General features: G+C 47.3%; 1 protein-coding gene across 1 annotated transcript in view; it reads left to right on the top strand.

Annotated features, from left to right (window-relative positions):
• Window positions 1-18,658, top strand: part of LOC311104607 (dystrophin-related protein 2-like) — a gene marked incomplete at both ends in the record, with an annotated part of 79,062 nt that overhangs the window by 31,230 nt on the left and 29,174 nt on the right. Inside the window, one exon of the mRNA XM_084146475.1 lies at window positions 2,737-2,941. Within this exon, the coding sequence (XP_084002601.1) occupies window positions 2,737-2,941 (205 nt within the window). The remainder of the gene's footprint in view (window positions 1-2,736; window positions 2,942-18,658) is intronic.

The following is an 18,658-nucleotide window of genomic DNA, read 5'->3' on the forward strand; positions in this document are numbered from 1 at the left end:
GATAATTAAATTAATTAATTGGCCAATTGAGTTACATGAGGGGAGGTAATTAGCCAAGGTCATGTGGATGAGTGAGGCATAAACATGAGTCACCTCCAGGACCCAGCATAGTAGCTTAATCTTCCACAGTCCAGACGTCTCCTCCTCTCCTCTCCTCCCTCCATCCCTCCCTTCCCCACTTGCCCTCTGGCTCCCCCTGACCCTGAGTTAGCCCTGCGGCCACGCCTTTGCCAACAGGCGGGCTGCTCACATCCTTTTTCATGCTCTCTCCATTCACGCTCTCGCTTTCTCTCCGTATCAACTCTCCACCCCTCTCCGTCCCTCCGACACGGTAAAATGGCCTGCGAAAGCACAGCATGAACGCACTGCTGAAAACGCTATACCTTCCTCCCTCTCTCTCTCTCTCTCTCTCTCTCTCTCTCTCTCTCTCTCTCTCTCTCTCTCTCTCTCTCTTTCTACCTCTCTATTTTTCCCTCTCTAGCCCTCCTCATCGTGTGCTGGTCTGCTAGTCCGTGTCATTAGGATAGTTTATTGCCAGGCTGCCATAGTAACTACCAAGTCTCTCTCTCTCTCTCTCTCTCTCTCTCTCTCTCTCTCTCTCTCTCTCTCTCTCTCTCTCTCTCTCTCTCTCTCTCTCTCTCTCTCCTCTCTCTCTCTCTCTCATCTCTCTCTCTCTCTTCTCTTTCTCTCTCTCTCTCTCTCTTTCAGGGTTGGGAGAGGAGAGGAGATGTCTCTCTCTGTCTCCCTTCCTCTCTCTCAGTATGGATTGAGGAAGGCTCTATAAAAGCACTTCTAAAATGCCTAGAAGTGTCTCCTCTCTGAAACCTAACCCACTCCAGCCATGTCCTCTCCCCTCCCAACCCTAACCCACTCCAGCCATGTCATCTCCCCTCCCAACCCTAACCCACTCCAGCCATGTCCTCTCCCCTCCCAACCCTAACCCACTCCAGCCATGTTTTCTCCCTCCCAAACCTAACCCACTCCAGCCATGTCCTCTCCCCTCCCAACCCTAACCCACTCCAGCCATGTCCTCTCCCCTCCCAAACCTAACCCACTCCAGCCATGTCCTCTCCCCTCCCAACGCTAACCCACTCCAGCCATGTCCTCTCCCCTCCCAACCTAACCCACTCCAGCCATGTCCTCTCCCCTCCCAACCCTAACCCACTCCAGCCATGTCCTCTCCCCTCCCAACCCTAACCCACTCCAGCCATGTCCTCTCCCCTCCCAACCCTAACTCGCTCCAGCCATGTCCTCTCCCCTCCCAACCCTAACCCACTCCAGCCATGTCCTCTCCCCTCCCAACCCTAACCCGCTCCAGCCATGTCCTCTCCCCTCCCAACCCTAACCCACTCCAGCCATGTCCTCTCCCCTCCCAACGCTAACCCACTCCAGCCATGTCCTCTCCCTCCAAACCCTAACCCACTCCAGCCATGTCCTCTCCCCTCCCAACCCTAACCCGCTCCAGCCATGTCCTCTCCCCTCCCAACCCTAACCCACTCCAGCCATGTCCTCTCCCCTCCCAACCCTAACCCGCTCCAGCCATGTCCTCTCCCCTCCCAACCCTAACTCACTCCAGCCATGTCCTCTCCCTCCCAACCCTAACCCGCTCCAGCCATGTCCTCTCCCCTCCAACCCTAACCCACTCCAGCCATGTCCTCTCCCCTCCCAACCCTAACCCACTCCAGCCATGTCCTCTCCCCTCCCAACCCTAACCCACTCCAGCCATGTCCTCTCCCTCCAACCCTAACCCACTCCAGCCATGTCCTCTCCCCTCCCAACCCTAACCCACTCCAGCCATGTCCTCTCCCCTCCCAACCCTAACCCACTCCAGCCATGTCCTCTCCCCTCCCAACGCTAACCCACTCCAGCCATGTCCTCTCCCCTCCCAACCCTAACCCACTCCAGCCATGTCCTCTCCCCTCCCAACCCTAACCCGCTCCAGCCATGTCCTCTCCCTTCCCAACGCTAACCCACTCCAGCCATGTCCTCTCCCCTCCCAACGCTAACCCACTCCAGCCATGTCCTCTCCCCTCCAACCCTAACCCACTCCAGCCATGTCCTCTCCCCTCCCAACCCTAACCCGCTCCAGCCATGTCCTCTCCCCTCCCAACCCTAACCCACTCCAGCATGTCCTCTCCCCTCCCAACCCTAACCCACTCCAGCCATGTCCTCTCCCCTCCCAACCTAACCCACTCCAGCCATGTCCTCTCCCCTCCCAACCCTAACCCACTCCAGCCATGTCCTCTCCCCTCCCAACCCTAACCCACTCCAGCCATGTCCTCTCCCCTCCCAACCCTAACCCACTCCAGCCATGTCCTCTCCCCTCCCAACCCTAACCCACTCCAGCCATGTCCTCTCCCCTCCCAACCCTAACCCACTCCAGCCATGTCCTCTCCCCTCCCAACCCTAACCCACTCCAGCCATCTCCTGTGCTCTGCCACCTCATTATCTCCCTATCCAATCACATCTGTCATTAGAGGACACCCTTTTATGTTCAGTTCTCTGCCCAGCCTGGGATGGCCATTCAAATTAGTTTGGGTTGGCGCCTTCGCAACATCTGTCAGCGCTTAAGTGGGGGGAAAAGGTGAATAAGCATTCTCTCCTTCACTCTCCTGTCCCTGGTGGTTTGTGTGTGTGTGTGTTTGTGTGTGTGTCTGTGTGTGTGTGTGTGTGTGTGTGTGTGTGTGTGTGTGTGTGTGTGTGTGTGTGTGTGTGTGTGTGTGTGCGTCCATCCAGTGGACCTGCTGAGGCTGGTGAGTGTGGTGGACGTGTTCAGGGAGCAGGATCTGCAGCATGGGGAACATGTGATGGATGTGGTGGAGATGATCCATGCCCTGACCGGCCTGTACGAGAGACTGGAGGAGGAGAGGAGGGCCATCGTGGTCAACATCCCTCTCTGTGTGGACATGTGTCTCAACTGGCTGCTCAACGTCTACGACAGGTACTACTGACCACTACTGACCTTTAACCTTGGCCCCTGACCCTTTGACCCTAAACCTTACATGACCTCAACGAGACTAGGTCATGTGTTGCAACTGGCTGCTCAACGTCTACAACAGGTACTACTGACCACTGACCTTTAACCTTGCCCCCTTGCCCCCTGACCCTAAACCATACATGACCTCAACAAGACCAGGTCATGTTTTTTAACTGGCTGCTCAATGTGTCAATGTCTCTTGGACATCACTGAGGGCACATAGCAACACATTACCTCACCTCATATTATCTTTGAGGGGTTGGAAATTTGGGTTTAGACATAAAGTTTAATCCTCACCTAATTAGTGACTGTTCATGCCACTTGTGTTGTTAGCTACTTGTAAGTGCCACTCTAAAATAGTATGTTCTAATGAACCAAATAACTCTGTTTTTGTCAGTTCTATTTCATATACAGCACTATTATATCTGGGACACTGCCATTGACATTACTGCCAATATACAGTACCAGTCAAAAGTTTGGACACACCTACTCATTCAAGGGTTCTTCTTTATTTTTACAATTTTCTACATTGTAGAATAATAGTGAAGACATCAAAACAATGAAGTAACACATATGGAATCATGTAGTAACCCAAAAAGTGTTAAACAAATCAAAATATACAGTTGAAGTCGGACGTTTACATACACCTTAGCCAAATACAATTAAACTCAATTTTTCACAATTCCTGACATTTAATCCTAGTAAAAATTCTCTATCTTAGGTCAGTTAGGATCACCACTTTATTTTAAGAATGTGAAATGTCAGAATAATAGTAGAGAGAATGATTTATTTCAGCTTTTATTTATTTCATCACATTCCCAGTGGGTCAGAAGTTTACATACACTCAATTAGTATTTGGTAACATTGCCTTTAAATTGTTTAACTTGGGTCAAACGTTTCGGGTAGCCTTCCACAAGCTTCCCACAATAAGTTGGGTGAATTTTGGCCCATTCCTCCTGACAGAGCTGGTGTAACTGAGTCAGGTTTGTAGGCCTCCTTGCTCGTACACATTTTTCAGTTCTGCCCACATATTTTCTATAGGATTGAGGTCAAGGCTTTGTGATGGCCACTCCAATAACTTGACTTGTTGTCCTTAAGCCATTTTGCCACAACTTTGGAAGTTTGCTTGGGGTCATTGTCCATTTGGAAGACCCATTTGCGACCAAGCTTTAACTTCCTGACTAATGTCTTGAGATGTTGCTTCAATATATCCACATAATTTTCCTTAATCATGATTCCATCTATTTTGTGAAGTGCACCAGTCCCTCCTGCAGCAAAGCACCCCCACAGCATGATGCTGCCACCCCCGTGCTTCACTGTTGGGATGTTGTTCTTCGGCTTGCAAGCCACCCCCAGTTTCCTCCAAACATAACGATGGTCATTATGGCCAAACAGTTCTATTTTTGTTTCATCAGACCAGAGGACATTTCTCCAAAAAGTACGATCTTTGTCCCCATATGCAGTTGCAAAACGTAGTCTGGCTTTTTTATGGCAGTTTTGGAGCAGTGGCTTCTTCCTTGCTGAGCGGCCTTTCAGGTTATGTCGATATAGGACTCGTTTTACTGTGGATATATATACTTTTGTACCTGTTTCCTCCAGCATCTTTACAAGGTCCTTTGCTGTTGTTCTGGGGTTGATTTGCACTTTTCGAACCAAAGTACGTTCATCTCTAGGAGACAGAATGCGTCTCCTTCCTGAGCGGTATGACGGCTGTGTGGTCCCATGGCGTTTATACTTGGCTAGGCCTTGAAATACATCCACAGGTACACCTCCAATTGACTGAAATTATGTCAATTAGCCTATCAGAAGCTTCTAAAGCCATGACATAATTTTCTGGACTTTTCCAAGCTGTTTAAAGGCAACCTAAGTGTATGTAAACTTCCGACTTCAACTGTATTTTATATTTGAGATTCTTCAAATAGTCACCCTTTGCCTTTATGACAGCTTTGCACACTCTTGGCATTCTCTCAACCAGCTTTTCCAACAGTCTTGAAGGAGTTCCCACATATGGTGAGCCACTGTTGGCTGCTTTTCCTTCACTCTGCCGTCCGATTCATCCCAAACCATCTCAATTGGGTTGAGGTCGGGGGATTGTGGAGGCCAGGTCATCTGATGCAGCACTCCATCACTCTGCTTATTGGTCAAATAGCCCTTACACAGCCTGGAGGTGTGTTGGGTCATTGTCCTGTAGAAAAACAAATGATAGTCCCACTGAGCCCAAACCAGATGGGATGGCGTATCACTGCAGAATGCTGTGGTAGCCATGCTGGTTAAGTGTGCCTTGAATTCTAAATAAATCACAGACAGTGTCACCAGCAAAGCACCCCCCACACCATAACACCTCCTCCCCCATGCTTTACGGTGGGAACTACACATGCGGAGATCATCCGTTCACCCACACCGCATCTCACAAAGACACGGTGGTTGGAACCACAAAGGACACATTTCCACCTGTCTAATGTCCATTGCTTGTGTTTCTTGGCCCAAGCAGGTATCTTCTTCTTATCGGTGTCCTTTAGTAGTGGTTTCTTTGCAGCAATTCAACCATGAAGGCCTGATTCACACAGTCCCCTCTGAACAGTTGTTGTTGAGATGTGTCTGTTACTTGAACTCTGTGAGGATTTATTTGGGCTGCAATTTCTGAGGCTGGTAACTGTAATGAACTTACCCTTTGCAGCAGAGGTAACTCTGGGGCTTCCATTCCTGTGGCGGTCCTCATGAGAACCAGTTTCATCATAGCGCTTGATGATTTTTGTGACTGCACTTGAAGAAACTTTCAAAGTTCTTGAAATGTTCCGTATTGACTGACCTTCATGTCTTAAAGTAATGATGGACTGTTGTTTATTTTTGCTTATTTGAGTTGTTCTTGCCATAATATGGACTTGGTCTTTTACCAAATAGGGCTATCTTCTTTATACCTTGTCACAACACAACTGATTGGCATTTAGAAGGAAAGAAATTCCACAAATTAACACCTTTTTGGTTACTACATGATTCCATATGTGTTATTTCATAGTTTTGATGTCTTCACTATTATTCTACAATGTAAAAAATAGCACAAATAAAGAAAAACCCTTGAATGAGTAGGTGTGTCCAAACTTTTGACTGGTAGTGTATATGTAACCTCTCACATATCCTTGGCCAAATTCACCCTGTCTCCACCTCGCAAGTATAAAACCCTTTTCCCACAATCAAGGACCATCACGCTCTGCTACTCCAGTGCTCTGATTGGTCGAGAGTCCTCTCAGCGGGGCGTCTCATTGGTGAAGTAGGCTGTGTGGCTGGGAGGCTGTGTCGTGAGTAAGATCACAAAGAGGCTATAGCTCAGTCAAGCTGGCTGACGTCCAATCAGGGCAACTGAGACCCAGTAGAAAGCATAAACAGTTTGATTCTGACTGCCTGTCTCTCTCTGCCAACTGCCAAGCCCTCCACAGAATCCGAGAGGCGCAATTTCCGGCGAACATGAAAAAAATAGAGAAAAAAGAAACAGCCCCATTTTTTTCTTAACGCCATACATTTATTTTGTGGCCCTTAGCTACCTGCTGCTAATGAGTGGAAATCAGCATTTTTATCCTCCACATACATTTCCTGTAATTGCTTTTTTATTTTCCGATAAATGCCGGATGTGAATGTAAATGAGCTGAGCGTGCAGTGTCAAATCAATTCAAATCGAATTAAATGTTATTTGTCACATGCTCCGAATACAACAGCTGTAGACCTTACCGTGAAATGCTTACTTACAATGAATATATTTTTTTAAGTAAGTAAGAAAATATTTTCTAAAAAAATATATATATAAAAAAATATTTAAAAAAGTAAGAAAAAAAGTACAACAATAAAATAACAATAAGGAGGCTATATACAGGGGGTACCGGTACCGAGTCAATGTGCAGGGGTACAGGTTAGTCGAGGTAATTGAGGTAATTTGTATATGTAGTTAGAGGTAAATTGACTATGCATAGATAATAAACAGCGAGTAGCAGCAGCGTATAAAAGGGGGTCAATGCAAATGATGTGTGTGTGTGTGTTTGTTTGTAGTGTGTGTGCAGTGTGAGTGGTATGAGGTCTCCCCACAGACTGCTAGGGAGTGTTTTCTTCTCAGTATTACTAAAGAGACAACGAAAGCAGGTTTCTTCCCCACTCTTTTCTACGGTTATTTTGGAGAGTAGGTTTGTCCGAGCGCTTTTGATTCAGGAGAAGTGTGTGTGTGTGCGTGTGTTTGCATGTGCACATGCTTGTGTGTGCGTGTGTGTCTTTAGCTCCTCCGAGGGCATGTCACACTCTTTGGGTGTGTGGGGAGTGACACGTCCCACGGGGTGAGGTGCTGGGGGCGCATATTGAAGATGACACACAGTGTGTAACAGGTGCTGACTCGCTTCCCTCCCCCTGTCTCCCCCTACCTCCCCCTGTCTCCCCCTACCTGCCCTTGTCTCCCCTGTCTCCCCCTACCTCCCCTGTCTCCCCCTACCTCCCCCTGTCTCCCCCTAACTGCCCCTATCTCCCCCTGTCTCCCCCTACCTCCCCCTGTCTCCCCCTAGCTCCCCCTGTCTCCCCCGTCTCCCCCTACCTCCCCTGTCTCCCCAAACCTCCCCCTGTCTCCCCCTACCTCCCCTGTCTCCCTCTGTCTCCCCCATCTCCCCCTACCTCCCCCTGTCTCCCTCTGTCTCCCCCTACCTCCCCCTGTCTCCCCCAGTCCCCCCTGTCTTCCCCTACCTCCCCCTACCTCCCCCTGTCTCCCCCTACCTCCCCCTGTCTTCCCCTACCTCCCTCTGTCTCCCCTGTCTCCCCCTGCCTCCCCCTACCTCCCCCTGTCTCTTTCTGCCTCCCCCTAGGTCTCCCCCTGCCTCTCCTAGGTCTCTCCCTGTCTCCCCCTGCCTCTCCTAGGTCTCCTCCTGCCTCTCCTAGGTCTCCCCCTGCCTCTCCTAGGTCTCCCCCTGCCTCTCCTAGGTCTCCCCCTACCTCTCCTAGGTCTCCCCCTGCCTCTCCTAGGTCTCCCCCGCCTCCCACTAGGACTCCTCTAGGTCTCCTTGGCACATTGTAACAGTGACTATAATGACAGGGAATGGCAGTAATGTTCTCTCAGCGACTAATGTTTACCCACTGACTCAAATATTATCATAGAGGATTGCTGCAAAGCTCCATCCACCCCGATGACTCCCACTGACTCTAATATGATCTCCTGACTCCTGTGTTAAGGCAGTGACTCTATGCCTCTCTGTCTCTCACACTGACATTGACTACTGTCTCTAATGTTCTTTCACTGACTCTAATCCCTTCCATCTGAATATCACGTGTCAAGGCAGAGAAAAGCAAAGCAGCAAAGCTCCCAACTAAAGCCAGTAACAGCAGCCCTGTCCTTCCCCTGCCTCTAGTGGCAGAGTGTCCCTGTGCCTCCCAGACACACAGATATAATGTAACCCATTTAGGTCAGGTCCCGGCTTTCCCAGTCCCAACCCAACTCTGTGGCCTTGCCATTGGCCAGAGAACACTGTTTATTCAGCTGAATGGATCTGTTCCTGCCTTTACTTGTCATCCGATAGTTTTGTCAGTGTAATGGCTTAGTTTATGTATCTGTTTGTTCTGGCATATTGCTCTACTTTTCATGCGCCCCTGAGTGTGAAACCCTAACCATGTCACTATGACTTTTATAGTAATCTATCTACAGTGAGGGAAAAAAGTATTTGATCCCCTGCTGATTTTGTACGTTTGCCCACTGACAAAGACATGATCAGTTTATAATTTTAATGGTAGGTTTATTTGAACAGTGAGAGACAGAATAACAACAAAGAAATTCAGAAAAAAGCATGTCAAAAATGTTATAAATTGATTTGCATTTTAATGAGGGAAATAAGTATTTGACCCCTCTGCAAAACATGACTTAGTACTTGGTGGCAAAACCCTTGTTGGCAATCACAGAGGTCAGACGTTTCTTGTAGTTGGCCACCAGGTTTGCACACATCTCAGGAGGGATTTTGTTCCTCTCCTCTTTGCAGATCTTCTCCAAGTCATTAAGGTTTCGAGGCTGACGTTTGGCAACTCAAACCTTCAGCTCCCTCCACAGATTTTCTATGGGATTAAGGTCTGGAGACTGGCTAGGCCACTCCAGGACCTTAATGTGCTTCTTCTTGAGCCACTCCTTTGTTGCCTTGGCCATGTGTTTTGGGTCATATTCATGCTGGAATACCCATCCACAACCCATTTTCAATGCCCTGGCTGAGGAAAGGAGGTTCTCACCCAAGATTTGACGGTACATGGCCCCGTCCATCGTCCCGTTGATGCGGTGAAGTTGTCCTGTCCCCTTAGTAGAAAAACACCCCCAAAGCATAATGTTTCCACCTCCATGTTTGACGGTGGGGATGGTGTTCTTGGGGTCATAGGCAGCATTCCTCCTCCTCCAAACATGGCGAGTTGAGTTGATGCCAAAGAGCTCGATTTTGGTCTCATCTGACCACAACACTTTCACCCAGTTCTCCTCTGAATCATTCTAGATGTTCATTGGCAAACTTCAGATGGGCCTGTATATGTGCTTTCTTGAGCAGGGGGACCTTGCAGGCGCTGCAGGATTTCAGTCCTTCACGGCGTAGTGTGTTACCAATTGTTTTCTTGGTGACTATGGTCCCAGCTGCCTTGAGATCATTGACAAGATCCTCCCGTGTAGTTCTGGGCTGATTCCTTACCGTTCTCATGATCATTGCAACTCCACAAGATGAGATCTTGCATGGAGCCCCAGGCCGAGGGAGATTGACAGTTCTTTGGTGTTTCTTCCATTTGCGAATAATCGCACCAACTGTTGTCACCTTCTCACCAAGCTGCTTGGCGATGGTCTTGTAGCCCATTCCAGCCTTGTGTAGGTCTACAATCTTGTCCCTGACATCCTTGGAGAGCTCTTTGGTCTAGGCCATGGTGGAGAGTTTGGAATCTGATTGATTGATTGCTTCTGTGGACAGGTGTCTTTTATACAGGTAACAAGCTGAGATTAGGAGCACTCCCTTTAAGAGTGTGCTCCTAATTTCAGCTCGTTACCTGTATAAAAGACACCTGGGAGCCAGAAATCCTTCTGATTGAGAGGGGGTCAAATACTTATTTCCCTCATTAAAATGCAAATCAATTTATAAAATTTTTGACATGCGTTTTTCTGGATTTGTTTGTTGTTGTTCTGTCTCTCACTGTTCAAATAAACCTACCATTAAAATTATAGACTGATCATTTTTTTGTCAGTGGGCAAACGTAAAAAATCAGCAGGGGATCAAATACTTTTTTCCCCCTCACTGTATCTATCTATCTATCTATCTATCTATCTATCTATCTATCTATCTATCTATCTATCTATCTATCTATCTATCTATCTATCTATCTATCTATCTATCTATCTATCTATCTATCTATCTATCTATCTATCTATCTATCTATCTATCTATCTATCTATCTATCTATCTATCTATCTATCTATCTATCTATCTATCTATCTATCGATCCAAGATGGCATAGCAGTGCGGTCGTGTTCTTTGTTGTGTGTCTGTGTAAATAGCCTGTTTTTTGTATTTTTCGTACATATTTCCATATCACACTTTTCATCCTTCTACAAAATATACTTTCCTGCAACCCGCCTCATTCAATGTGGAACGGATTCTATTATTGACTTACCTTTTATCTAGAATATCCAGTCGATACCAGCTAGCCAGCTAACGAGCTACTTGCTATTAGCCACCGTTAGCGGTTTTCACCCAGAACATCAGATTTTCTGCCGGAATAACTGAATCACTGGACATTAACACCGGATCGCAACTAGCTAGCCGCAACCAAATTGGATGTTGCTGTTTGGCTAATCACCACTGCCCTTGAAGCAAGCACCAGTTAGCCTTGAGCCAGGCCCATATCCCGGCTATCTACCTCTCTGTCTACCGGATGGGAGTAGCCAGTTAACTAGCTACTTGCCATTAGCCACCGCTAGCGGTTTCTCACCATTGTCCGTGGTCTGCACTACCTACCAGCCAGCTCTAGCCTGGACTATTATCCGCCAGTCTGCACTGTCTGCACAGCGCGTTATCGACCCAGAACATATCGGTTTTTCTGCTGGAATCACTGATTCACTGGACCTTTAACACCGGATCATCGTAGCTAGATATCTGCAATCAAATGGACGTTGTTGTTGGCTAATCAGCCTCAAGCTAGCCGCAAGCCAGGCCCTTCTCCCGGCTATCTACCTCTCTGTCAACCGGACGGGACCTCCTAGTGTTGACACGGAGCCCCGACGATCCAACATGACTGGTCTGCCGACGAAATCGTCTGATGTGATTACAACAGGTTTCCCGTTACGACGTCAACCACGAAGATCCATCTGCTGGCCCCGGCCCACTAGCACATGCTAGCCGGGGCCTCTTGCTCGCTAGTGCTATAGCAGCCCCCGAACTACCTCCGAACTCTCCTATTGCTGTTCACCGGACCTTATGATAACTCAGCTATACAGCTGATGCCTGCTGGACTGTTCCTCTATACAGTACCGCATCCTGTTTATGTTTAGCCTCAGCCCAAACTTTGTCGCCATTACCAGCTGTTGTCTTAGCTCTCAAATAACACCTGTGATTGCTTTATGCCTCTCTCCCATTTCAATATGCCTTGCTTATTGCTGTTTCGGTTATTTCTTATTGTACTATTTCATTGTAGATCCCCCAGCCCAGCTCAACCTGCCATAGATAGCTCCTTTGTCCCACCCCCCATACACACGGAGACCGACTCAATCGGTGCCTCCAGTGATGCTATCTCTTTCATCGTTACCCAACGCTTAGGTTTACCTCCACTGTACTCATATCCTTCCATATCCTTTTCTGTACATAATGCCCTAAATCTATTCTACAACGGCCGGAAACCTGCCCCTTTTTTTCTCTGTATCCAACGCACTAGAAGACCAGTACTTAAAGCCTTTAGCTGTATCCGTATTCTACTGCTCTTCTGTTCCTCTGGTGATGTAGAGGTTAACCCAGGCCCTGTAGCCCCCAGTATCACTCCTACTCCCCAGGCGTTATCATTTGTTGACTTCTGTAACCGTAAAAGCATTGGTTTCTTGCACGTTAACATCCGAGGCCTCCTCCCTAAGTTTGAGTTATTCACTGCGTTAGCACAGATGTCCTAGCAGTGTCTGAATCCTGGCTTAGGAAGGCCACCAAAAATTCAGAAATGTCCGTCCCCAACTACAACATTTTCCGTCTCGATAGAACTACCAAAGGGGGTGGGGTTGCAATCTACTGTAGAGATAGCCTGCAGAGCTCTATCATACTATCCAGGTCTGTACCCAAACAGTTTGAGCTTCTACTTCTAAAAATTCACCTTTCCAGATATAAGTCTCTCACTGTTGCCGCTTGCTACAGACCCCCCTCAGCCCCGAGCTGTGCCCTGGACACCATATGTGAACTGATTGCCCCCCATCTATCCTCAGAGTTCGTACTGCTTGGTGACCTAAACTGGGATATGCTTAACACCCCGGCCAACCTACAATCTAAACTAGATGCCCTCAATCTCACACAAATTATCAACGAACCTACCAGGTACAATCCTAAATCTGTAAACATGGGCACCCTCATAGATATCATCCTGACAAATGTACCCTCTAAATACACCTCCGCTGTCTTCAACCAGGATCTCAGCGATCACTGCCTTATTGCCTGCGTCCGTAATGGGTCTGCGGTCAAACGACCACCCCTCATCACTGTCAAACGCTCCCTAAAACACTTTAGCGAGCAGGCCTTTCTAATTGACCTGGCCCGGGTATCCTGGATGGATATTGACCTCATTCCATCAGTAGAGGATGCCTGGTTGTTCTTTAAAAGTGCTTTCCTCTCAATCTTAAATAAGCATGCCCCATTCAAAAAATTCAGAACTAAGAACAGATATAGCCCCTGGTTCTCCTCAGACTTGACTGCCCTTGACCAGCACAAAAACATCCTGTGGCGTACTGCATTAGCATCGAACAGCCCCCGCGATATGCAACTTTTCAGGGAAGTCAGGAACCAATATACACAATCAGTTAGGAAAGCAAAGGCTAGCTTTTTCAAACAGAAATGTGCATCCTGTAGCACTAACTCCAAAAAGTTTTGGGACACTGTAAAGTCCATGGAAAATAAGAGCACCTCCTCCCAACTGCCCAATGTACTGAGGCTAGGAAACACTGTCACCACCGATAAATCTACAATAATCGAGAATTTCAACAATCATTTTGCTACGGCTGGCCATGCTTTCCACCTGGCTACCACTACCCCGGCCACCAGCTCTGTACCCTCCGCTGCAACTTGCCCATGCCCCCCCCCCCCCCCGCTTCTCCTTCACACAAATTCAGACAGCTGATGTTCTGAAAGAGCTGAAAAATCTGAGATCCCCAGAGATTGGAAAGCTGCCGCGGTCATCCCCCTCTTCAAAGGGGGTGACACTCTAGATCCAAACTGTTACAGATCTATATCCATCCTGCCCTGCCTTTCGAAAGTATTTGAAAGCCAAGTTAACAAACAGATCACCGACCATTTCGAATCCCACGTACCTTCTCCGCTATGCAATCCGGTTTCCGAGCTGGTCATGGGTGCACTTCAGCCACGCTCAAGGTCCTAAACGATATTATAACCGCGATCGATAAAAGACAGTACTGCGCAGCCGTCATCATCGATCTGGCCAAGGCTTTCGACTCTGTCAACCACCGCATTCTTATTGGCAGACTAAATAGCCTTGGTTTCTCTAATGACTGCCTCACCTGGTTCACCAACTACTTCTCAGATAGAGTTCAATGTGTCAAATCAGAGGGCCTGTTGTCTGGACCTCTGGCCGTCTCTATGGGGGTGCCACAGGGTTCAATTCTCGGGCTGACTCTATTCTCTGTGTATATCAATGATGTTGCTCTTGCTGCTGGTGAAGCTCGGATCCACCTCTATGCGGACGACACCATTTTGTATACATCTGGCCCTTCATTGGACACTGTGTTAACAAACCTCCAGACGAGCTTCAACGCCATACAACACTCCTTCCGTAGCCTCCAACTGCTCTTAAACACTAGTAAAACTAAATGCATGCTCTTCAACCGAACGCTGCTTGCACCCGCCCACCCGACTAGAATCACTACTCTCGGCGGGTCTGACCTAGAGTATGTGGACAACTACAAATACCTAGGTGTCTGGTTAGACTGTAAACTCTCCTTCCAGACTCACATTAAGCATCTCCAATCAAAAGTTAGATCTAGAATCGGCTTCCTATTTCGCAACAAACCCTCCTTCACTCATGCTGCCAAACATGCCCTCGTAAAACTGACTATCCTACCGATCCTTGACATCGGCGATGTCATTTACAAAATAGCCTCCAACACTCTACTCAGCAAATTGGATGTAGTCTATCAAAGTGCCATCCGTTTTGTCACCAAAGCCCCATATACTACCCACCATTGTGACCTGTACGCTCTTGTTGGCTGGCCCTCACTACATATTCGTCGCCAAACCCACTGGCTCCAGGTCATCTATAAATCACTGCTAGGCAAATCCCCGTCTTACCTTAGCTCACTGGTCACCATAGCAACACCCACCCGTAGTCTGCGCTCCAGCAGGTATATCTCACTGGTCATCCCCAAAGCCAACACCTCCTTTGGCCGCCATTCCTTCCAGTTCTCTGCTGCCAATGACTGGAACGAACTGCAAAAATCTCTGAAGCTGGAGACTCTTATCCCACTCACTAACTTTAAGCGTCAGTTGTCAGAGCAGCTTACCGATCACTGCACCTGTACACAGCCATTCTGAAATTAGCCCACCCAACTACCTCACCCCATATTGTTATTTATTTTGCTAATTTGCACCCCAGTATCTCTATTTGCACATCATATTTTGCACATCTATCATAATAATAATAATATGCCATTTAGCAGACGCTTTTATCCAAAGCGACTTACAGTCATGCGTGCATACATTTTTTTTGTGTGTATGGGTGGTCCCGGGGATCGAACCCACTACCTTGTTCCAGTGTTAATACGAAATTGTAACTATTTTGCACTATGGCCTATTTATTGCCTTACCTCCATAACTTACTACATTCGCACACACTGTATATATATTTTCTGTTTGTATTTTTGACTTTATGTTTTGTTTAACCCACATGTAACTCTGTGTTGTTGTTTTTATCGCACTGCTTTGCTTTATCTTGGCCAGGTCGCAGTTGTAAATGAGAACTTGTTCTCAACTGGCTTACCTGGTTAAATAAAGGTGAAATAAATAAAAATATTTCTATCTCTCTAGCTCTCTCTCTCTCTCTCTCTCTCTTTATTCACGGGGCTTTTGCTACGAACTGTTATGTGGGGAGGAGGAGACAGTGCAGCATCTGTGGTGTTTTCTGTCCTGAGTGGGTGGTGTACAGGCTTGGGGTTGGGGCTGACTCTGGACCTATACGTTGGAGGGCCTAGGTATAGTGTAGCCAACAAGCGAAGAGAATGCCTAGTAAAGTACCTGTTGGGGTAGGCATAAAAACTGTTACTGCAGTGGGCTAAATCAGGGTCACACAGAGAACAAATCTACTTTGAAACAAAAGTATACACCTCACACACATTGTCATGGGCTTAAAGAAGAGAAGATACCTGTACTCTGTCAGATATAGAGTGGAAATGTATTCAATTTTGAGTTTGCATCCCAATATTACACTTTATAAACATCACAGAAGACTGAAATATAACAAAACTGTTTCACATTGAAACACCAGATTTGTGTTTTTTTAAATGTTTATGAAGTTTATTAATTAAGAGTCTATTGATGCACCCGCGCGTCAATCTAAGTAACATAATACAACACTCCCCATCAAAATCTGTCAGTTTAAGCTAGAGATATCAGTATAGAGATATCAGTATAGAGATATCAGTATAGAGATATCAGTATAGAGATATCAGTCTCAATCCAATGCTTCCACATCTGCGGTGGAAGGTGGCTGAGCTACAGCGATGTTTGTCAGACCATGAGACATGCCGAAAATCTGTCTTCTCATGAAAACATCTGTACTGTCCGAACAGTTTGGCACGATGGTGTTTTTGCTCTATGACCCACACAAGGGTCGTGGGACTCGTCTGAAGGTAACCCATACAAATGAATGGAAGTAGTTTTGTGGCAAATAATAAGGGGTTAAATATGTGTACCAAAAAATATATAGATATATATACAGTGCATTCGGAAAGTATTCAAACCCCTTCACTTTTTCCAAATTTTATTAATTTACAGCCTTATTCTAAAATGGATTAAATAGTTTTTTACATAAGTATTCAGACCCTTTACTCAGTACTTTGTTGAATAACCTTCTTGGGTATGATGCTACAAGCTTGGCATACCTGTATTTGGGGAGTTTCTTCCATTCTTCTCTGCAGATCCTCTCAAGCTCTGTCAGGTTGGATGGGGAGCGTTGAGTTGCACCTCCTTTAGCCTTCAGAACAGCCTCAATTCGTCGAGGCATGGACTCTACAAGGTGTCCAAAGCGTTCCACAGGGATGCTGGCCCATGTTGACTCCAATGCTTCCCACAGTTGTGTCAAGTTTGCTGGATGTCCTTTAGGATGTCCTTTATTCTTGATACACATGGGAAACTGTTGAGCGTGAAAACCCTAGCAGCGTTGCAGTTCTTGACACAAACCAGTGCGCCTGACACCTGCTACCATACCCCGTTCAAAGGCACTTAAATCTCTTGCCCATTCACCCTCTGAATGGCACACTCACACAATTTACATTTACATTTTAGTCATTTAGCAGACACTCTTATCCAGAGCGACTTACAGTTAGTGAGTGCATACATTTTCATACTGGCCCCCCGTGGGAAAAGAACCCACTGGCGTTGCAAGTGCCATGCTCTACCAACTGAGCTACAGCGGACTACACAATCCATGTCTCAATTGTCTCAAGGCTTAAAATTCCTTCTTTAACCTGTCCCCCCCCCCTCATCTACAATGATTGAAGTGGACTTAACAAGTGACATCAATAAGGGATCATAGTTTTCACCTGGATTCACCTGGTCAGTCTATGTCATGGAAAGAGCAGGTGTTCTTAATGTTTTGTATACTCAGTGTTCATGCCCCAGCAGCACAGCTCTAGGGTCTGTACACCCCCTGTGGCTCATGTTTCCTGGCCTTCCACACTGTCAGGAACCCTTTCCTGCAGTCAAGCACATACCCCAACCAGAAGCCATGGATTACAGGCAACATCCGCACTGAGTTAAAGGTTAGAGCTGCCGCTTTCAAGGAGCGGGACTCTAACCCGGACGCTTATAAGAAATCCCGCTATGCCCTCCGATGAACCATCAAACAGGCAAAGAGTCAATACAGGACTAAGATTGAATCGTACTACACCGGCTCTGATGCTCGTCGGATGTGGCAGGGCTTGAAAACTATTACAGACTACAAAGGGAAGCACAGCCGCGAGCTGCCCAGTGACACAAGCCTACCAGACGAGCTAAATCACTTCTATGCTCGCTTCGAGGCAAGCAACACTGAAGCATGCATGAGAGCATCAGCTGTTCCGGATGACTGTGTGATCACGCTTTTTGTAGCCGATGTGAGTAAGACTTTTAAGCAGGTCAACATTCACAAGGCCTCAGGGCATGCGCTGACCAACTGGCAAGTGTCTTCACTGACATTTTCAACATGTCCCTGACTGAGTCTGTAATACCAACATGTTTCAAGCAGACCACCATAGTCCCTGTGCCCAAGAACACTACGATAACTTCCCTAAATGACTACCGAACCGTAGCGCTCACGTCTGTAGCCATGAAGTGCTTTGAAAGGTTGGTCATGGCTCACATCAACACCATTATCCCAGAAACCCTAGACCCCACTCCAATATGCATACCGCCCCAACAGATCCACAGATGATGCAATCTCTATTGCACTCCACACTGCCCTTTCCCACCTGGACAAGATGAACACCTACGTGAGAATGCTATTCATTGACTACAGCTCAGCGTTCAACACCATAGTGCCCTCAAAGCTCATCACTAAGCTAAGGACCCTGGGACTAAACACCTCCCTCTGCAACTGGATCCTGGACTTCCTGACGGGCCGCTCCAGGTGGTAAGGGTAGGTAACAACACATCTGCCACGCTGATCCTGAAGGGTGTGTGCTCAGTCCCCTCCTGTACTCCCTGTTCACCCATGACTGCATGGCCAGGCACAACTCCAACACCATCATTAAGTTTGCCGACGACACAACAGTGGTAAGCCTGATCACTGACAATGATGAGACAGCCTATAGGGAGGAGGTCAGAGACCTGGCCGTGAAGTGGCAGGATAACAACCTCTCCCTCAATGTGATCAAGACAAAGGAGATGATTGTGGACTACAGGAAAAAAAAGAGGACTGAGCATGCTCCCATTCTCATTGACGGGGCTGTAGTGGAACAGGTTGAGAGCTTCAAGTTCCTTGGTGTCCACATCACCAACAAACTATCATGGTCGTGAAGAGGGCACGACAAAGCCTATTCCCCCTCAGGAGACTGAAAAGATTTGGCATGGGTCCTCAGATCCTCAAAAAGTTATACAGCTGCACCATAGAGAGCATCCTGACTGGTTGCATCACCGCTTGGTATGGCAACTGCTCGGCCTCCGACCGCAAGGCACGACAGAGGGTAGTGCGTACGGCCCAGTACATCACTGGGGCCAAGCTTCCTGCCATCCAGGACTTATATACCAGGCGGTG

The sequence above is a fragment of the Coregonus lavaretus genome, assembly GCF_964263955.1.
Source record: "Coregonus lavaretus genome assembly, chromosome: 29".
NCBI classification, from domain to species: Eukaryota; Metazoa; Chordata; class Actinopteri; order Salmoniformes; family Salmonidae; genus Coregonus; species Coregonus lavaretus.